At 40.1% G+C, this 22835-nt stretch overlaps 1 protein-coding gene across 1 annotated transcript in view; it reads right to left on the bottom strand.

The window, feature by feature from the left end:
* The window catches only part of ATP9A (ATPase phospholipid transporting 9A (putative)), a 61207-nt gene that overhangs the window by 23527 nt on the left and 14845 nt on the right, over positions 1-22835 (bottom strand). The window contains exons 5-14 of the mRNA XM_084537948.1: positions 18031-18089; positions 17124-17175; positions 16452-16546; positions 15093-15173; positions 13675-13750; positions 10648-10724; positions 9884-10044; positions 8990-9132; positions 8094-8206; positions 4988-5200 (exon numbers count right to left, since the gene is read on the bottom strand). Coding sequence (XP_084394074.1) covers positions 4988-5200; positions 8094-8206; positions 8990-9132; positions 9884-10044; positions 10648-10724; positions 13675-13750; positions 15093-15173; positions 16452-16546; positions 17124-17175; positions 18031-18089 — 1070 coding nt within the window. The remainder of the gene's footprint in view (positions 1-4987; positions 5201-8093; positions 8207-8989; positions 9133-9883; positions 10045-10647; positions 10725-13674; positions 13751-15092; positions 15174-16451; positions 16547-17123; positions 17176-18030; positions 18090-22835) is intronic.

Here is a 22835-nt window from a genome sequence, read left to right as displayed (position 1 = left end):
CCAGCCCAGGCCTAGCACCCTAACCATGGTTGTGGGTCTGGCATTTAAGTGGAGCCCAAGCTTTCCAGAAAAACTGGTGGGCTGTGGATCATCAGGCTGCTGAAATCTCCACCTAATGTTAATGATACATTTTTTACACAGGTGCTCTGGTACAGCTGGATATAACGGGCTTTTCCTGACACTGAGCATTCACTAAGAGTAATTCTGTGGTTTGGGCAGGCCAGCTCCTGAATCAGCTGCAAAGCTTTCCTAGGCCCTTAGCAGGAGGTGGCCGCTGGCTCCCTGCCTCTGGCTGCAGTGTCCAGAAGGAAAACATACAGCAAATGGAGGCACCGGTACCCTCTGCCCAGCTCCAGGGCGCCCAAACCTCTGTAGGGGCCCATTAGTAAAATCTATTTACAAACACCTAACTTGTTGAATGTGCTGTTTCAAAACTTGCTGTTTATGAAATCAAGAATTCAAAGTGATGCTTTCACCCTGGATTTACAGTATCAAAGCCTGAAATGCTAACGCAGAGATCATTAAAAATTCACATGGAAAAACAAAGGAAAACAAGCTCCCTGTTGTACTCGGTTTGGTAGTTACAGTTCATCAGCAATTTGCAATCTCTGTACTGAGCAGCAAAACAGCTGAAGGCTGGCTCGCAGGCACTTTTTAGCAGAGCTCCTCTGCCCCACACATTAAAACAAACAAATTAATAATAATAATTAAAAAAAACCTGATTTTTCAACACACAGAAGTACTCAGTTGAGCTTATACAACTATCATTTTGACTGCCGCTTTCCGTATTTGAGGACCTGCAACATTGCTTTCCTTATAAGCATTCACTAAATTACAACCAAGTCACAACAGAAGACCAAAGACTTCATTTTGCTCCCCCAGCGCTGCCCCCGTCTCCCCACCTCAGCTGACATAGCCACCTAGGAATGATCCTGCTGAGATACAGGCATTTCACTCTACAAGCTGTCCTGGCAGTAACGGATGGGAGCAGCAGCTGACATAAGCCCATATATCACGTGCCTCCAGGAAGGATCAAGGGATACTTTCCCCAAACAAATACAAAATACTAGAAGTATTTTACAGTGACGTTCTCAAGAATGTGAGAATGTGCGGCACATGGTTGCTGCTGACTTGAAGATTAATTACTTCTTGGGCATTTCAGGTTCTGCTTTTACTGCCTATTCCCACAAATACCTTACATAAAAGTGAGATTTATTTTGGGAAATCACATACACTAGAATACAGATAGAAATGAAATCTATAAATACTTGCGTCGACTCAAGGTTTTACTAGGAAAGTTGATACAATTGGTCTAATCAGACAATCTTTTATATCTCGGCTCCCTTTCATCCACAATTAGGTTTAAAAAACAACCTAAAATAAATCCTTTTCTTTCTTAAGGTAGTCTTAAATCATCAGATGAAAAAAAAAAAAAAATTAGCTGAGTTGGCTTTGTCTTTAAAGGCCTTTAAATCAATATTTGTTTTAATACTAGCAAGTTTTTGCAGGCTTATTCACAAAGGTTACAACAAATCAAAGGACCTTTCAAGATTCTTTTTCAAAAGTTTCTTCAAGACATCCTTAGTGCATTAAAGGATGCAGTTGGATAATCCTCCTAACTACCTCCCAGAGCAGAGATTGAGCTCAGGTTTCTAATACTCTGGTTAATAATGATTGAGAATTTTTCACAGTGAGATGTTAACACAAGGACCTGCTTGGTGTACATAGCACTAGATGCTCATCTGCCCGTGTTGGTGAGCTGCAAATGTCTGAAGACATAAAGCTCTGCTCCCACCTCAGGCTGTTAAAGCATCTCCATTGCTACTTTCTTCCACAGATTCCTCCTTCCCTGCCAGCATCTCACTTCAATTCTATGTCAGGAAGCATTCAAACCTCCTGGAAGAAAAGCCCAGCGCACAGTAGCAACTGAAGAGCAGCAGAGGATACCTGCTATGCTGCACACATCATACTGCAAACTAACTGCATTTCATTGTGTGCCACCACTCATTTCGGATGGCCCTGAGACCACAAAAAGGCATGTCGGCAGAAGGGGAAGAGTAATGAAGGAAATCCCCCCCCTCCCTTGCTGCTGAGCCCAGGAGCACTACTTCTTTCAGCCCTCAATGGCCCTCCAGGTGAAGCCCATTCAGCACGGGGAAGTGGGGCTGACCCCTTTTAACTTGCCACCTCCCAGCCTCTGCAGTGCTTCGCGAATTACCAGAGAGGAAAAGTGATATCATTTTGAAGTGTTCCCATCAGAGCCACTGCAAGCACTGAAATTACCGTCCCCGTTCACCACAAAGCACAACGTGCTCAGCCCTGAACACTGCAGGATGACACCAAGGACAACAGGCCACCAGTTCTCCTGCAGGGCCGGGGCATCTGGCCAGGCAACGTGCTTCCAGAGTGGCATGGGCCAGAAAAACTTTACTCCGCACCCCATAAATCGCTAACTGGAAGGCTCCTGGTCACAGCAAAAAGATGCGAAACATGGAAGATGCAAAGATACGTTGACAGCTTTAACCAGCATGGAAACCACTCATACATCTTTTCATGAGCCCATGCTGACTGATGAGGAGAAGTCAGCAAGGTTCCTGAGAGCTCTCTGGGAGTTCGTAGCTCTGTCCTGGCCAAGTCAGACAAAGATCCGCGCATTACAGAGCAGAGCAGCTACGGGAGCCCGCCGTACCATCCCCTCAACTTTGCTCTTTCTGACAATTAAATTACCCAAGCCACCACCGAAGTGGATATCGACTAATAAATTTCATTCCAAAGGGACAAATTGATCCTTCTGTGCTATGAGTTGCTCTACAAACGTCCCATTTAGGGTTGCCTAGGCACACAGACAACAGGCAGAAACCCATTGATTGGAGCACCCTTTCATGTCCTGGCAGCTGTGGTGGGCTGTCAGGGTTAAAGACTGTTTGCCCAGGAATCCCAGGCACTCTTATCTCTGATCAGATTATATCTATTTCATTTCCCCTGTTAGTTACTGTATGGCTACAACTGACACGCTTGCAGAGCCCCAAGGCTGTAACTGATACCTGAATAAAGATACTTCAAGTCTTCTAAATAGCAGTGTGCACAGGAAACAAATTTAGGAAATCCTGCTTTCTGTTACAGGAAATGAATCCTATGCCAACTGGTAGAAATTACCCTTGCTGTTAAAGTAAAGAGAATACAAGTTTTTGTACTCATTTCATAAACTGACCTTCCCTGCCATGGTAATATTTTATTGATATAGAATTTCAAAGGCTGGCTTTAACAGGAGTCCAAAGCCATTCCCCTACAGGGAATGTTATTTAACAGCATCACTCTCTTCTCAAGGACTTGACTTGTGCTGATCCTGCATATTGTAGCATCTAGTATGACATACACAGAGCACGTCTAAACAATATTTGTATATTTAAGACTTACAGACGAGATTTCCTCAATGCAGCAAAGCATATCTGATTTCTGAACCCACTGTAATTCTCTACTTAAAACACCACAAGAAAGAAAAAAGAACTTAAACAATAATGTTGGTAGGATTAGTTATCATGCTACAGTAAAATAAACAAACAAACAATAATCCCTTAGGTATTTGAGACAAATTGCTCCATAAATATTTTAAAGACAGAATAATATAAAGCAAAAAAAGGAAAAGAAAAATCACTGACTTCACTATATACCACAGCACACATGTAAATAAACAGAGGATTGCACAAAAATAGCCAGTAAATGCTTTAGGGGAAAAAAGGAAAGAAAAAACTTAAATACAGATCACAAAAATTACCATCTGGAAATCATTCAGATCTCATTTCAATCCAAAGGCAGTTGCTTTCTGTAAAGCTGCCTTCATGGGGGAAAGCAACACATTAGAGGAGAAAAGCAGGTAAGCAAAACACAAGACTTGGGTCATGGTGTGGGATCTGCTCACCAGCTCAAAGCAGGGAGGGGTAAGCATTTGTTGTCACTGTAGGCATACCAACGGAGTGGGGGGAAAAAAAAGCAAAGATAGTGGTTTTGCGTAATACAGAGAAGACCACATTCTATGAAATTAATGAATTGCATGCTTGGGTAGAAGAACACCACAAAGAATATTCTGAATGGCACAAAATGTGGAGCCTAACTCTGTATGCCAGTCTTTCAGTAATACATGCACTACAATCTCAGAAACCTGTCCATTTGAAGATTTTTACCTATACATTGATTTTTATGCAAACAATTTCTCATCTTTAACTATAAGGAAAGCTACTTTCTCTTCTGATGTCAAGGGTGAGAAGTTTATTTCCAGAGGGAATTTTGTTTTATTTGAGGCAATACATGGAAGAATCCTCCAAATGTAGTCCAATGGCCAATAGGACCTCAGTAGGATATTATGAAAAGTTTAAAACTTCTGTCTTTCAATGGCATAAACCAAATGTACAAGTTAATAGATAAATTGTTTTAGCATAGTTGCACTCAAGAAGATGCATCACAATAATCATACTATTTTTTCAAATATTGCAGAGTATGGCAGAGAGCACTGTATCATCCATTATGTACTCAGTCTGCTCTGTAGAGTGCCCAGTAAGAGTCTCCATCAATCCTCTGCAAATTTCCCCTCTGCTGTACCACTACACATAGCCCAGGCTGGACTAGGTGCTGATGGAGAAATGGCACAGCACAGATTTGCTCCAAGACCAACTCTGCTTCACTTTGGTTATCCTGCAGAGCTAACTCAGGCTCCAGGTCTGTCCCATCTGCACGGCAAGGGATGCCTCCCGGGTAAGACATGAGACCCAGCAAGACTTCCAACTTTGAACTCTGTCTGGAAGTTTGAACACACTGCCAATGAGGGACAAGCTGGCTGATGAGAGTGGTCCAACCACCTTCCACAAGTTCCCAAGACACCATTGCCAATAATTTGCTAAGCGTTGTCAGAGGAACTTAAAATACTGACCTACAAAATACATCCTGGACAAATCACGAGTGCAGAAACATGAACCAAACTCCGCAAACTGACCTCATCAGGACTAGAGGCCTGGTACACCCTGCAGGAGTCCTCGTAGTGTCTTTCGGCTTCAGCCTGGTCTGTCACCCCATTGGACTCATACACCGGCGTCACGTTGTGGCACAGCGCAATTGCCTTCACGGCCTCGTGCACTCGGCTGCTCATGGTTTTACGCACCTTGGTGGCTAAGGTAAGGCCTTTCACAGCAGGTGGGTCCTGAGATTGCTTTAAAAAAAAAAAAAAAAAAAAAAAAGAATAAAGAATAAAGTCTTATTGGAGAGAAAAAGATTCAAACTGAAACTTTACTTCAGTGAAGAGTATATATGTACTATAGTAGTTTTGCAGACTCTTCTGTCCCTTGGAATGAGATGTGCTCACTGTACTCTAACTCTGACCAGGAATACACTAATTCAATTTATGTATCACAATTAGTGGTGGAGGAAGGTGCCCACAAAAAATTCACCTAAATTTTTAGAATGGTATGTGGAGTAAATGGGCCATAGTTGCAGATGTATCAAACACCAATGGATGCAAGATCAAAGTCAGAAGACTTGATGAAACCACTCTTTGCTCCACAAAAGACCAATGGCTCTGAAAGTTTTGCCTCAGCTAGGTTTCATGCGCGAGAGCATATAATTGCTGAAAACAGAAAACAGATGACTTGTATGGACCTAGAAAATCTTAATTACATTCATTTAATTTTTAATACTATTTTTAGTATCAGAATGGGACTCTTCAGATAATTGCACAATTACTAAATTATCCTGGTTGAAGAGGGGACACACAGTGATCTAGTTTCCTGGTCTGTTAACCTTTAGTGTCAAGAGGACAAAAGTTTCGCTTCCAGGTCAAAGGGCACAACGTGGTAAAAATAAGAGCACAGAATAAGAACTACAGTTCAAAATGAATCATTGCCTGCAAATGCTTCTCATTATAAGAAATCTGACTTTGTAATGATAAACGTTTTATGAGACACGTCCTTTACCAGTGTAATTCCACATGCTACTTTCCACATTCTAGTGATTAGGACACACAAGATTTTCAAATTTACTGTTGCAGCTCATCAGCACTGTTGCAACAGGCTTTAAACAAACCAAACAATAGCAAACCCTCAGCTCAAGTACATTTAGATTGATGTACAACTATTCACATACTGGACTACTCACAGTCATCACAACATTCTTAACAAATATTGAATAGTTTGGCAAATAATTAACCAGTAGTCAAGTTTTCTCTGGAGATTGAATACAAAATGATGGCAAATAAATCTGAAGTCTGTTTTTGTTTTTTTATTACGTTTTTGTTGTTGTTGTTGTTGTTTGTTTTGTATTTAGCAAAAAATGTACAGTTCAGTCATTTAAGGGTCTCAACAACAAGAGAAGAAGCAGATGCTATTAAGGGCTGTGAAAGCAGAGGAGGGAAAGAGAGAGATGGCTACAGGAGTTAAAAGCTACCTGAGACACATGTCAGTGAAAAAGATAATTGCTCAAAATACCAAGTATTTAGCAATCATAATATGCATGGTTAAAAGGATACAGTAGCCTGACAGTCTGCCCAGAAAAAAAGTTAGGCCACCAGACAGATTACTGAGGTCAAGGAAAAATGCTGTATATCTTTACCACCTTGAACAAAATCAAAAAATAAAAATCCTATTTATGGTAGTGCCCTTTTCCAGGCAAGAATGTTGGCTTCATGTTTCAGTTTGTTGGGTTACAGAAAATGCACTTGAGTCTAAAATCTCTAGAACGAAACAAGAACAATGTGACATGAAAAATCCAGTTCACAGGTACCTTGAAAACCACTTCTGTGGTTTCTGTAGGAACGAAGCAATACCACAACTATTGAGAAATGAAAATGCTTGAGACACAATGCAGGACTAGCAACCCATCACTAACCTCCACAGATTGCATCTGTTGAATCACATTTTACAAAAGAAAATTCAATTGTCATTAAGTCACAAAAAAGTTAGAAATAACTGCAGTTGCAAAACCAGCTATTAGCAGAAAATGAAAAATAATGCTTCCATGATTACATTATTAACGACAATTCTTAAATCTTAAATAAGTACTGCTCAGAGGGGTGGCTGGAACACCAGCTGTTGACAGCTGATCCCTCCCCAGCCAACGGTATTACAATCTTTTTAAGTAAAAGTTCATCTATAAGAAAGAACAGCATGCATCTATATGAAATTTCAGCTGATAAGTGTCCACTGTAACATGCTAAGGAAATACAGCTTGCTGATCCAGACAGATCTCATGGCACTATCTGGTTATCAGGTAAAACTGAAATAAATTCTAATAAGTTATTCTTAAAATAATTCTGAAATAAATTCTAAGAATAAATTTAATTATTTCAGAATAAATTCTTTATTCTGAAATTAATTCTAAGAATTTATTCTTAGAATTTCATCCAAAGATGAAGACTTCTTGGATGCTCACTCATCCAGTTACACTGAAAGAGGAATGCACGGGAAAGATTTCCAAACCAGGATTTTCCTGTTCTATGCTTTATATCTTGACTTTCCTGTCTTCTTTAGCTATAGCTATTTCTCAAAGCACACATCAGTTATGTGCCATATGAGACTTCTAGAAGCCACTGGTGCACTGTTGAAAGAATCCCACTTTCACCATTTTCTTTTTTAACCACCTGGCCTAGAGCAGCAGCAATGGCCCACTGTTCTCTGTTACTGCTTATTGAATACTGATGGCTCCTCTTCCTTTACACAGCCTTTCAAACAGCAACTTAATCCACTATCCATCACCCTATCAATTTTCCCGTGAAGCAAATGGTGTGGCTGCTGTAAGTGGTAAATGTCTAAATAAAAGTATGCTATCTTATGATCAGACCTCAGTAACAAGACACAGGCACCTATGTGTGCTTACACTTACAGGCCCATGCAAGTGCTGTGGCAATTGGACTTAGAAAACTGGTGGATGTGAAATAACCAAAAAATGTAGCATGCAATCAGGCTAATATGTTTGGATTAAGCACCCAATGGTCTTCAGACTTCTCCAAAAAAATAACATTTAATAGGCAGGTCCCTGACATGTTAATTCACCGTTAGCCCAGCAATCTGGAAAACTTTAACAAAGAGTTAAAAAATCCAATTTAATTTTACCTGGGTGTATATACTGAATATGTGGCTCTGCACTTCATCCATGGAGTCCAGGCCATAAGCCACCGTGCCCAGATGAAGTCTCTTGAAGACCATCTCATTCTGCGTAAGCGTTCCTGTAACAGAAGCAGCACCAACATGGAACATGAACCAACGTGTCTATCCCCAGGGCACGTTCTTGTCCTTGCTGTATCCCAACTCCAAGAGGAAATGGTCCAGAAGCTGAGTCAGTCACTTCACAAGGCTCTCAGCACAGACTGAGACCAAAGGTGAAGGTATTAAAAATCTCAGGGCACAATCTCCTGGGAAGTTGTGGTGCACATCACTGTCCCAGTAAGAAATAATGAGATCATTCACCCAAAACTTGATGCCAGAAAGAGTGGCAGCTGTAGCTCTGGTCCTGCTGGAACCAAAGAAAATTTCTGGGAACACCTTCAACAGAACCAGGAGTTTATGTCAGACAAAGCTTTTTTTTTTTTTTTTTTTTACAGATTAGTCCTTTGTAATCAACTTAACTGTAAAAAGTGAGGATAGCAGCAGGCAGACTGATCGTATGTTTCTGCCCAAATGTGTAACTTATCTTCATCCAGCTTTAAAAATTAACTCTAAAAGTTGATTTTGATTTTAAGTCTAACCTCTACTTTTGGTTTAATATCACACTTGAACCATTTTTTCAAGTAGCATAGTACTCGTGTCCTCTCTTATTTATGACATGTTCAGAACAACAACAAAAATTCAAAAAATATTTTAAACTGATGAAATCATATTGTCAAAGTGGCAGAAAGTGCGTATTTCTCCCAACCCAAAGAAATCCTACATTATGATCGGTGGCTAGTCAAAAACATAACAAAAAAGAACAACTCAACCACAACTCAAAACTGTATTTTCTACATAGATACCTGTTTTGTCTGTGAGCAAATAGGATATCCTCCCCAGCTGCTCAGGTATAGTGCTGGATCGAACCACAGTCCCAGGGATTTTGGAATCTCTGCGGATCACCCAGCTATAGACAATTTTCCCCATGTCCAGATTCACACGCAAACTATGCAGGAGGAATGGGAAAAAGAAAAAGGAAGTGTATCTGCATTAAAACTTTGGAAAAAATCACTGTGAATTGTGACAATGCAATAGAAGGCCAGGCCTTCCATACTGAGCTTGAGCAGCCAAAGAGGGAATTTAGGGAGAAGTATATTCAAAATGAGTGGTTGGGTGGCAGATGGGGAGAACTGCGCACTGCTGCAGTGGTACTGTGATTCAAAAGGATATATGACAAAATTACATTGAGGACAGACAATTTGAGAGGATGATGGACTCAGACGCATAAGGACAGTGTGATTGATAAGCAGACAGCAGGTTAAAAATGGAAGTGAAACAAATCCCTGACCTACACTGGAAATAACAATCTGCTTATTAATATAGCACAATTAAATATTAAAATTTCAGCCCCTTTTTAAAGGCAGTTGGATCCTATTATGCTACATGCTATATAAATCTCTCTCCTCTATTTTTGCTCTTATCAGAGTAACCAGGCAGCCTGAACACAGAAACAGGTGCCTTAAATGACTAATCTGCCGCCTAAATTAGAGAGCACAGACAGCAAACAGGCTAAAACACTAAACAAATTCAGCAGAAACAACAAAACAACTTTTAACAGTAATTCGATTTCTATTTCTAAATTTATTTAGTTGTCAAATGAGGAACACACATGACTTTACATGACTGTTCACATCAGAAGTGTGGAGGAGGATGCAGAGGAAGCTGTATCTTGCTGGAAGAACTAGCAATTGACTCACCTAATAGGAATAATGTTTGAGAACAGGAGGAGAAATCTTATGATCTGAAGATACCAACGGCCAGCAAAATGCTGAAGGGCCACCATGACAAGCGAGACCACGACAAGAGCCCCAAACAGGATCTTCGTAAGACAGTTCACTTCCAAATCAAAGAGACCGATCTAAAGAATGAAATTGAGACATTTCAATCACACTAGCGAAGGTGTTAGTTCAATTTAGTATTCACAAAGAGAATGAGCTGCTATATCCAACGAGCTGTCTCTCAACAGTCATTAACTTTTTTCACATAAAACACTACAAACATATTTAAATTTATAAACGATACTGTTCCAGCTTACTAAATAAGAGCTCCATCCTTTGGAAGCTGAGGAGTGCATGAAGAGGTGTGAAAGACTCATGCTGTCAAAAGCTGCAGACTATATAAATATCCCCACACCTTGTCTTAACTTTGCTATAATGTAAAAAATGCAGCAAAATCAGCCTTCCCATTCTGTCTGGGTCTATTTTATTATAACCATAGAAAATAGAAGTGTTACCATTGTCAAAAAGTGAGCAGATACTTGTAGTTAGGATCAAAAAAATAAAATATGTCTCTGATAATGGTAACTATCTAAATCATAGGTTGGAAGATATAAATCATTTGTAGGATGTTGTTCCTACAGTCTGTACACATAGCCTTTGGATTTATATATATATTTTTTTTAATTATAAATTTCTGCCCCCTTTTATTGTAAGATAATAATTAGTTATTATCCTTACCCTACCTTACTTCTTGGGTTTGAAGTATTCATCACACTTCGCAATTCCCTTCCAGTGTAGAGGACAACTCCCACAACAGTACCTGAACAAAACATGCATTAGCCTAAGAAAAACAATCTCCACTTGTTTTATCTGCAAAATGCTTGTTAAATACAGAGGCTTGGCAGTTGAAATGGACTTTTAGCAGGTTAATTTCTAACGCAATAACAATCAGACTAGAAAGGCCAGTACTTGAAATATAAAATCCATGAAAACAGATGCTGAACTGAAGACATCCTACTAGAAGTCAGCAAGTCTTCAACCACACTGCCCTTATGGTTGGGCTTGTTCCAGCTGGGTTGGACAGACTGCAGCAACTAAAGAGCATGGAAAGAGAAATCAAGAGTTTTGCTTTCTTGGCTCCTCAGTAACCCCTTCTGATGTAAGCTGTTGTTCCTCAATATCAATAAAAGCTGCTGAGGAAGGAGGATTTCTTGTGTTTTCTCCCACTATTTTGAACCTCACTCAGGTGCTAAGTTTGCCTTACTTCAGATAGTGGTCCTCCATTGTAAGCGCATCTAAATTAGTGCTCTGGACTGTAGTTGTTCTTTATTGGTGCAGTCTTCCACAATCTTTTGGTAATTTTATCTTTAAGGTAATTCTATCTGTAAAAGCTTTTAAAAATCTACGTTTTAGTTTAAATTAAGTATTTGTTTAATAGCAGAAAGGCAAATCATACCAACTCCCACCTTACTGCAACAGATGGAGCTGCTGGGAGCCCATCTATGTATTTTAATGCTATGTCCCACAGTTTCTAAAGAGCTCTCTTTTCTTCCTGCAGAAATACAATACAGTTTAGTACCATAAACCACTGTTTTTCTACAGGTTTCTCTTAAAGCCTTTGCAAAAAGCCATCGAGAAAAAGCTAGCTACAGTCAAGAGTTTAAAAGCTGCTATTGTGCTATTGCCAAAGTCAAAGTTTCTAGCAGAAAATTTTAGGAGTCTATAAAAATGGATAAAAACAACAGTGGGGAAACAAAAAAAAAGAAGCACTGTTGTTCTGTTGTTAATACATTGCCATTTTATACTCCACTATTCCCCTGCTCCCATTAGCAACAGAAGTTTTAGCAAGCTGCAAGTGAATTATTATCAAATAAGAATAATTCAAAAGAGGTGGTTTCTAAAAATGCTGGGAAACATTCCTTTGGAAAAAAAAAACAACAACAACAACAACAAAAAAAAAAAACCAGCACAACAAGAAGTCACTGGAACCAGATGGCAGGAGGTGGTAAGATCATCACAATTCAAATCAGCAGATGGCACAGCTACTCCAAATCAACTGCAAACAGTCAGAGTCAGACCCGCTCCTACTACAGCAGCAGATGGAGAAAGTCACATAGCTCTGCTTTATCTTACAAGCAAAGGCTGCCCCAGTGAGATGGCATCACTATGACTTGACAGCTTTTGCTTACAGAAGAAGAAAAATGATATCCACACTTTCTCCAAACCAATAGGTTTTCCTTACAGAAATGACCTCCACCACGCTATTTATTATTGCCACAGGAAAAACACAACTGAATTTAAATTGATCAAGTCAGCTGAAATAAGGGGAGAAACCTACCAGGGCTAGAAAACAGCTTGAAGACATGCTGGTATGTGTATAAATAGTGTTTCTAATCATTTTATGGCTATCCAAAACAGACTTCATTGTACAAACCAGCTGAAATTACAAGAACATCTGCAAACATTATTCTTACTAGCTGAACTCCAAAAGATATCTATCTACAAATAACTTTGTTCATACTCAGAAAGGAGGGTTAGATTTCACCCTCAGCAGGCTGGCTGGGAGCTTGGCTCAGGGCAGGACAGCATCTCCCTCCCATCAGCCGCACTGCTCGTGGCAGCACACACATGCGCTATGCTCAGCTGTGGCATCAGCACAAAAGCTTCCAAGGAAGAGGTAAGAAAGTCCATGTGGGAAAGGGGGCTGCAGGAAAAATTGCCATTCAAGTCAGAATTACAAGGAAAGTGTCTTTCCTTTCAAATGTATTTGTTCCAAAGCAGGATGGACTGAGGCTCATGAGTTAAGCAGCCTGTTCGGTATGTGAAACTTCCAGTCCCAATGCATCTGAGTGGTTTTACACTCAGAAGGGAGGAAGGCAGGTTACCTACTGCATAACAATTACTCATCCCTAAATATAATTTACTTGACTAAATAACACTTGGCCAACTAGATTTTTATGACCCTTTGGTCACATCCTGTGACAATACTGAGATGTGTTTCAACTAGGAGTCTAGGTAGGGGTAGATAGAAACATACAGGTATAAAATCTATTTATTATATTCTGGTTTTAAAAAAGAGCAAATCAAAATCTTTTCGATGCTTCATGAAGCCTTTTGAAGTTCCTTCTCATTGTTATTAATTCCATATACACCTTGGTACAGCACTCTTAAGTCCCTCCATTCAACAGCTTCAAATCCAGCACTGCATTACAGAATTCCACTCTTCTCCAGCTACTGTCCTGTAAATCTTGCAGGCATGCTAGGCAGGAGAAGAGCAAGTCTTTTACTTTGACAGGCCTCTGCAAGAGAGCATTGATTAATCTCAGGCCTTGTGAGCGTATTGTATACATATACAAAAATGTGTCAAAGATTTTATTTTTTTCTTTTTAAAAATACGTAAGACAAACTCAATGGAAGCAGTTACCTGGAAATCTTTCATCTTAGCTTCTGTTACCAGAATCTATTTGACACCATTTCTGTTACAGATTAGGATGTCAATGCAGAGAGCAATTAAGTGCTATTCTGGTCCTAGATGCTAAAGAAGTGCCCAAAGGCCACTCCAATTCTTTCTCATCTAGGAATGTCCAAGAGGCAATTAGACGTCAGTCTTGCTCCCCAGAGGTGTTAGGACAAGTGGGAAACCTCACTCTGACTGCTAATTTCTCCAACTGACAGAGATTATTCCATTACAAAAAGACCTTTAAAAATTGTTAACATATTCCCTTAAAAAAAAAAAAAAAAAAAAAAAAAGACACATGCCTCCATCTTACCTGATGCAATCACTGTGCTGGCCCATAGAGTGTTTTCTATGCTTAAACTTTCATTCACGGAAGGGTCACTGTCCTCCTACAACAAAAATAAAAAAATGTCAGTAATTGAAAAGACTATTGGATGACAGAGTTACACAGGGGTGTTTGGAGAGGGATGCTGGGGGAATTGATAGAGAGCTCCTAGATAAGATGGAGGATTTTCAAAAACAGTTAAACCTATGTCTAGGTTAAAAACCAACTTGATTTTAGTGGAGAAAGGAAGGGGTGGAAAAAAAAATCTATTAAGAAACATGTTCCTGCTGAAGGACCCTGGGAATCAGAAATGAGAAAGGGATTTGTCAGGAGCTCACCAGGGACTACAGGGAAATGTATTCCTCACTTGGTCCATGCAGATTAATAGCATTTTGCCTTCTGCTGTGAGATCTCACTGAGATCCAATTTGGACTGCTCAGTGATGCCTGGAAACTTGTCTGATGCATGCCAGAGAACAGTTTCAAGAAAATCTGATTCCTCTTAGGCACCAAAAGACTAATTCTATGGGACTGTACTTTTGCATAAGAAAGTAAATTAATATATGCCCAGGGTTTATACAACATATATACAACCTCACTAAGCCACTCAAACTTCTAATCCATACTACCGCCATTAATCAGATTAAACCATGCCTCAAAGTTAAAAAACTTACAATTTTGAACTGAAATACTAGCAAACAACTTCTAAAAGCTGTAACTGTCTCCCATTTGTTACAAAAACATTTGTCCTCTGAAAATTCCCCAAGGGTACTAGATGTATTTCTTAATGTTTTCATAATCCCAGTGAGAGGGGAGGGGAGGAGAGAGGGAAAAAAACAAAAACACCACAACCTTTTGCCTCAAATAGGCACCACATCTTCAAGTCAAAAGATAGATATTCTCTGATATTTCACAGAGAGTTTGAGCCACTGCCCTCTGAGGGCAGATATAACTAAGTTCACACAGGTTGCATGCAACAACTGAAGGCAAAAGAAAAAAACAATTGACTCACAATTAAGACTGATCTATCTAAGAACCTCTGCTTTTTCACCAGTAAACAATTTTAACCCTGCAGTGATTGTGGTGGTCCAGATTTCATTCTGAACACCATGCATGTGTAACTACCAATCTTAGTCCAAATGTTCAGACCTAATACTTTAAGAGTAAGAACCCTAATCTTAAACAGTCTATTATGTTGTTTCCAAGTCAAAGCTTCAATAAGCATATTTTTATGTCAGATTTATTACATGTATTTTATGGAGGGTGCAAAAACAAAAACACAGAAAGGGTACAAGGAATGACAAGACTTCACCACTTCTCCAAAAAAAGTCTGGCATCCTGTGATTCAGCAGGTTTGCACAGAAAACACTACATACATTATTTCAAGCATATCTAAGTAGGACTTACCCTTGTGAAGGTCCCCACAAAATTATGTATATCAATATTGGGCTCTTCTGCATATACATAGGATCGGATTTGCAGTAGGTCCTAAAAACAGACATGTTTTAGCAGGCAGTTAGATAACCACATTTTAATAATGTACCAATGTTTCTAAAAAAATACTTTGAGCAAGAGTTACTTAATCAAGTTAAGATAATAATTAAATTATACTCCTTACTTGAGTTCAACTGAGAGAAAATACAACTGTTATACCAGCTTTACTGAAAAGTACTTATCCGAGAGTATTTATTGCAATGATAACAAAGGCTCCTGGGAACTACTTAGTTGTTGGTGCCCCATACAAGCAATTTCAGCCTGAATAATGAAGCTAGCCTAAAACACTTACTACTATTTATCAAAAAAAGATTTGGATTACTTTTCCAAGGCAACCAAGGAACATCCTACCACTAGGTATTTAGTTTGAGATGCTAGTGTCACTGGGAACAGTTCTATGGTGACAAGGAGATATGCCAGTTCTGAAAAGAACATTCACTGCTGACTCCTACACTCATGAACTATTCACTCCATGGAGAGAATGTTTCTCTTCAAAGCCTTAGTATAAAATAAACTTCTTGTACTTTTTACAGACAGAACATCAATAAAACAGGTACACAGATCCCCCCCCCCCCCTTTTTTTTTTCAACACAAACTTCTTTAACTACAGAGTAGTCAGAGTAAACCACTTTAGCTAGAGAGTAGTTTAGTTAGGGAACAGAATGTTTAATGGAGGTTGTACACTCATTTCAAATCATGCAGTGGAGCATCCATAGTGACAATTCCGCCTTTTTTGATGGAGAGTAATTAAAGCTTTATTTCTGAATCCATTTCATTAAATCGGATGACTTGTGTCTCAGTATACTGCACTCCAGTGAATGAAAGGGGGACTTTAAGAAGAACAAGGATACGTATGCCGCAGTAAGACCTACCCTGTAGTAAGTTACTGCAATGGTGTCTGGAAAGGAAAAAGAAAACAGGAGCACCCTGCCATGAGTCACCTGCTGCTGCAAAGCCACTCCCTAGCTGCCAGCCCCAGCGCCCTTCTGTCCATGCAGCTTTGCAGTGACAGCTGCGTGGCACCCAGACACCCTGCTTCACCTTACCTGACATCTTGCCTGCAGCTCAGGAAGAGCTGGTTTACCCTTAGTTTCAGTACCAGACACTCTTTACTGCCAGAGCTAACCTGGAACATGCACTGAGCCCTGTGCAAAGGAATGCTAAATTAACCCGCTTCTCGAAGCAGCCCATTAACTGAAGCACCTGAACACTTTGCAGGAAAATCAGACATGCATATTTAACAACTAGAGTATTTTTAATAAAGCAGCTTACAGAAGCAGTTGGCAATCTCTGAGTACAGGTAACTGGCAGCCGCAGTTTCCAGTCTGTCTCACCATCCAGTTGGTCAGTGCGGAGGAAGCAAGACCCTGGGGAATTTCAACAACAGTTGGTGCTCTTTCTAGAGCTTTCTTATGTACACCTATAGCTCATGAAATGGTTTTGTTTCTAGCACACTTATTTCTTTGGTATCTGATTTAAAGTAGTACTTATTAATAAGGTAAGAATCAAGGAATTATATTCTTGCATCTCACATCCGTTTCCTTCCACTAGTCCAAAATGCAGTGAGATTCTGCACTGTATCTTTAAGACATTTTAAATATTCTTATTAGTCATTATGTTTTGTAAACCTTCCAATCAAGCATTTCCTTATCCCACACTTGACAAAACAAACCTGAACAGCAAGTAAAATGATTTACATCTATAATGCACAGCATTTTGCAATCCCATTCATTTACTCTGGGTTCAAATAACTACATTCTTGGATTAGCAAACAAGACCAGAGTGTAACATCCTGAAAACTGGCGGTCCATCAAAGCCTTTGAATTCCCGGTCGCTCCAAAATTTTACTATTATCTATTTCTTTCACATTTCCAAAAGATAATTTTCTCTAAACAACCAGTGAAAGGTTAATGGCTATTTTGACAATTGGTTCCAGATGTTTACCATTCTTCTCCGACGTCCTCAGGAAGATCATGTCAGCAGGGACCCGCTGGTTCTGTTACAAGAAGAAAGGCCATTATTGTGCATAGACCCTGCACGCATGTGCAGCCTTCTTCCACAGCCCCAGTGACAAGCAAAGGGGCTACGGAGGAGAAAGTATTTCTTTGTCAGACTGAAGGTTGGTATTCATTTTGCTTTGAATCCTAAATTTGCTTCCCTGCAGAATAATAACTGGTGCCAGCTCCCACTGACCAGACTGGCCAATGTCTAGGTTTACAAAAGAGCTAGTGAGTAATTCTAGAAGAAGAAATTTTAAACTAATGCCGGCTTCCTTCCGAGAAGCCCTATGCCAGAAGAAAGCAAGTATCTGAAATCTACAGGTACCAGCTCTTTTTTTTTTTTTGGACTGAATATGTTCATCCTTCATCAGTTTTAGAGAACACGGATATTTGCACGGAGCGTGCGTGTAAAGAAAATAAATTGAGGAAAAAAACACAAACTTGTACAAAAGGGAGAATATACTTGTACACTCCAGTGCCTGCAAATGGATCCCTCTCCCCGTACTTGTGTTGGTTACACCAAACAACATCTTGATGTTGCATTTGTATCAGGCATTTAACCCCTGTCCAACAGTCAAAGGTAAGGGCCAGAGAGTCTTCATCTTGCTATAGTGCAATTGGAAAACACAGCTTATGCACAGATTTGCTCTCATTTTTAAGGACAACGATGCTGTTTCCAGGGCCAGGGGGAAAAAGGGAGAGACCTTGAAAAGTGATTAAATATCATAACGAACGTTCAACACTCAATATTCTGAGCCTACCATAAAACAAATATGACTTCAATATATCTCATTTTCAAAGGTCTTGCAAGAAACATACTTTACAAAAAAGATAGACACGTAGAGGCTAACCTTTTCAACAATGATGAGATCGCCTACTTGTATATTAGAGCTCTTCACCTTCACAGTCCCTGCAGAGGAAAGACACCAGTACATCACAGCCACGCCTCGCAGCAGCAGGACAGGACTCGGGGTGCTGCCTGTCACCCTCTAGTGACAACTCTGACACAAGCCATCAAACCCAGGAATTTGAAAACACTTCCAGCATGCGCCAGGCAGACAATAGTGCAAACCCAGGAAAGCTACAATAGGGAACCATGAGCTCATGACCTCTCTTCCCCAAGTGGATGAAAATTTAAAGCTTAACTCTCTGAAGCAAGACCTGGAAGCCACAATTAAAAGGGGCACATCTTAAAAACCAGGCTCATTTCCTCCTGAGCCACTGCTCTCATGTCTGGCTCAGCTCGACCTCCTCTCCTTGGCCTCTGTGCAGACACAGCCTGAACAAACCCGCAGAGCACGAGTCCCCCAGAAAACACCTACATATTTATTTCCTTGCAGCTCTCAAGCATTTCCCAGTTGCTTTAAAACAGGGGATTAATTTCACAATTGGCTAGTAATTTCAAATCATTAGCCAGCTCTAGATTTGACTTCTCAGACTAACTAGTGATTTATAATCAGTTAATTTGAACCCTGCCTCTAAGTGTCTGTCTGTTATATTTCAACAAAAGCCTCTTTAATCTGCTGTGATTTGAGTGGAAGTGGGGGAGGCACGTGGGAGCTCACCCCGGCACGGACAACACTCCTACTGTACCTCCAAATTCAGGGGCTAACTGGCCAGATAGCAGCTCAGGGGGAAAGGAGAAGGGGAAAGGGAGGGGAGCAGAAATTAGCACAAAGCACAAAGGTCACTAGGATTTTACTACTGGCAGTCCCTTCATTAGCATCCTTCTCAGGATATGCTTCAGTGTTTCTGCTCCAAATTAACAATGAAAGCCTTTCTGGGCTCCCGGCAGCCTGCTGCTTTGGTGACACACTGCGGGCTTAACAACATGCTTCATCACTGCTGCTAATAAATGCAGACTTCCTTACATGCTGTAATTATTCCTACAAATTATAAGCAGTCATGGCCCATTTCACAAATATCTCATAGGTCTTTTGCAGATTCTGGGTTTTGCCTTCTGAGAGTTTTAGCTGAAAAAAAGTAAACAAAACGAATGCCGGGCTAAAGACATCTCTGCTAGGGCAGGAAGCATACGGGGGATTAAGAGTCCATTACGCAGGGGCTTGAAAAGAAAAGCCGCACTCCGAGAGGATCCCAAAAAGCATCCCTGGCAGTCCTCTGTATGGGCTATACAAAGTTAGGTACTCTGACACTGAAAGGGTCTGACAGATAACATCTCTTCCTCCCCTTTTAATACGGTTATTCATGAAACAACAAAAAGTGCTTTTGAATATTCTTCTGGGCAAAGGAGGGCACGAACCGAGCCCTCTGCACACAGGCACAGCAACTCCTGCGCCACTGCACTAAAAAAAGTTCTTGGCAGTACAGGTGGACTTGTTCAGCCATATTTTATGTATTTCTCTTAAAAATCACAAGGATTGAGCTGGTGACTGCCAGTATAGGCAGCACTACCTGCAGAGCTCAGGAATGGAAAATTTTGTGTCACTTAATGAAATAAATTCATGCCAGAAAATAAAATTGGGCAAAGTTACAATGCCATTATTTCCTATTGTTATGCACGTAAAGGGCTTTGTGAATCACTATTCTGAAAACAATGTTAGCTGCTCCAAACTTTTTTCCATTAAAAAAAAAAAAAAAAAAAAGCAACCGGAGGAGATCTGCCTTGTATCGATAACCCTCAATTATCCTCCCAACCTCAGCTAGTTTTAGGTAGAGGAAAGAGAGGACCATTTGAACCAATATGCATTTTTATAACTCTTGTACACACGAGATGCCCTTTTCAGGCAGCAAATCTAGTTCTACTTTTCCAGCCCTACTCCTGGACTCTCGTGGATGACATCTCTGCAGCATGTACCATATGTCCCACTAAGAAGGCTCAGGACCAGATGTTTCCTTTGACTCAGGACTCTCATAAAGCAACTTACTTGAATTAGTTTTATTTTGATCTTGGGAATTCTGTAATTCCTTTTTCTTTCTGTGGGGAAACTAGCTCCTAAACATTAGATGTTTTCTCACACATGTTTAAGAAACTAGCTAATAACACAACTGCTTCATTTCCCAATATTGCTCTACTATTAAAATATTTTTGTAATAATAAATTACTGCTTTTATAAATGCATCTAGAAGTGCTTTCTTCCACACACACCTAGGTGTATTTAGCATTTACATTGTTTCCAGTTTGTATTTTCAGAAGCTAATCAGAATAAAGTCAGTGGTTAACAATTATTTTTTTTTTAAATAAAAGTTTTTATCTCTTATGTTAAATAAAATCAGTTCGTAAAATTTGCTTGGCACTTGTTTCATTCTTTGCTATGTTCTGAAGATTTATTTTGTTTTATTTGGGTAATGGACAGAAAGGGAGACAATATAGTGTAAGTACTTTGTTCCAACTTCATCTATGGCCTTTGGAATTACCACAAAATTTGCAGTGTGAGGGATATAATAAAGCAGATTATTTAAAGTATTAAATGTATTAGCCAGGAGAGAAACCTTCTTCTACCGTGTGAGTACTAAAGTCAAGCTCTCACAATAAATATGCGCAGCTTCTAAGGCATGGTTCAAAATACTTCATTTGGAATTAAAGATTAAGCCACCAGCTTATTAAAACAAGTCAAATACATATGAAAAAACAAAAGGGTGTTCTGGATGTGCTGCAACAAACTTTTGGCTTTTGCAGCTTTATGCTGTATAAACTGTGGAGCAGGACTCAGAGGGTTTGGGAAAATATTGTTTTTATATGGCCGGTAAATGCCAATGATCTGTATCTTAAGTAGCACCCCTCAGTAGGAGGTCTCTTCCCATTGCTTTCTGTAGAGTTTCTCTCTATTATGCAGTGTTACCCGGGGAGGGGGAGTGAGAGAGAAGAAAAACAAACCAAGAATTTGCAAGCACAGTTCTAGCTTTCTATCAAGCAGAAAGTCAGCACACAGACTTTTGAACACAAGGAGGCTTGTAGGTTTATGAATAGGGGATTGAAATTTGATTATTTTTTATTACAATCCAAACAGCTGTCTTTTAAATAAAGAGCTTTCTATTAAAAAAACCTTCTGGTTTCAACATTTTGGAACATAAATGGATCATAATGGTAGAAAGAGAAGAAAGGTTCAGGGTGCTTTTTTTTTTTTTTTTTTATTTCTCCTTATGATGTTATGTAAAATAAATGAACACAGAAAATACCTGCTGGCTCTACATCACACTGGACTCCAAAAACACTAGAGTCACTGGAATTTCGCAACTATATTCAAAATAAAATGTTATCCAAAGAGGATTCTTCCTTCTCTACAAAGAAAGCAGCTGAGTGAAGCTTACAAAGCTGAGCAGGAATTGTGCATCACAAAGCCCCATGCACAGGAGCGATGCTGTGCACCAGAGGCAGCTCCAAGCAGTGGGGTGCAGGTTGGCAGCAGGGCTGGAGGGCCCTGCCCCAGGGCTCGGCATGGGCAAGCACACCCAGGGGAAACTGAGGATCCCGATCCAGGAAGGCACTCATATCTGTGTTTACCTCCGGCCTTATTCAAAACAGCCTATAAGCTTGTGCTTAAGTCCCCCTGCCTTCATTTAGAGCAGAGAATGTATTTACAGCCCTGAGGTTGCGGTGGGAGGCTGAGGTTGAGGACTGGAAAACTATTCTCCAGTCACCTTAATAGCAGCTTAGTGCAATTACTCAGGGGAAATAAAAATAGCTTGGAGAAAGCTACAGCGATCCATTAGATCCATTATAGCCAATCTCCAAGAACAGCAGTGCTCAGCATCAAGCCTCACCTAATCTCTCCCCTCCTAAGCACTGGCTTTAGAGGTGAAACTATTGTGAGGCTTAGCCCAGCCAGCAACATTTCAGAGAGCTTTTGTGCACCCTTCTGCACTGCCCCTTTTCAGTACAGGGCTGTGCCAACCTCCTGAAGCATGAACTGTGCCATGCAAAAAAAAAGGGGACTGAGTCCTACCTGGAGTTTTGTCAGCTGCACTGAAAATTAATGGTTACATTCAGCTGCTCTCAACTTACCCTAACTTTGGTACTAACTGCTTTTACTTCTGACCCAATGAAGCTCTTGCTCCAAAGCTTGCCTATATTTTCATCTGTTCTAATAGGCACAAGCACACAAAAATTAACCACCTATCCACCGCTCAACCATGCTACTCCCTTGTTCATAGATGATTCTCAGAGGTGCTAAGGTTTTAATCAGTGAAAAAGTGGAGGCTCAGATCTGAAAAGCTTGACTACTGGCAGACACTGGATTCTGTGAGAGACAGAAAGTGGCTTTGCTCCCCAAGCCACTAAGCAATCAGAAATAATTTTATGTATTTTTCCTACTCTAGGCTATACTGCTAGCGTCTCATTACTGTTTCTACACCGAATGTGTGTTAAAAACAAAGTGGCTTAAGATTTTCAGCCAGTGCCCAGCTGCCAATCCTCCTTGGTTTCTTTCACAAAATTAGAGAAGTTAAAGGACTGGGGGGAGGGAAATCATTCATGGGAAACGTAATAGCAATATGAAAAGAACTAAAGGAGAGGTCAGGCCCCTTATAGATCACTGAATAGAATCCAGAAGGCAACTCTTTTATATTTTCAAATAGACATAGTACACCCCTCTTGGATGGGGCTTTTGTTGGTTGCCAAGCATTTTAAGTGTTGTAGTAAGAACATGTTATTAAAGGGGGATTTAATATTCAGAAACTCAAATTCCCTAGTTTG

The sequence above is a fragment of the Aythya ferina genome (genome assembly GCF_964211825.1).
Source record: "Aythya ferina genome assembly, chromosome: 16".
In the NCBI taxonomy this organism is placed as follows: domain Eukaryota; kingdom Metazoa; phylum Chordata; class Aves; order Anseriformes; family Anatidae; genus Aythya; species Aythya ferina.
Note: the sequence above shows the minus strand (reverse complement) of the source record. Positions and strands in the feature narration are given on the sequence as shown.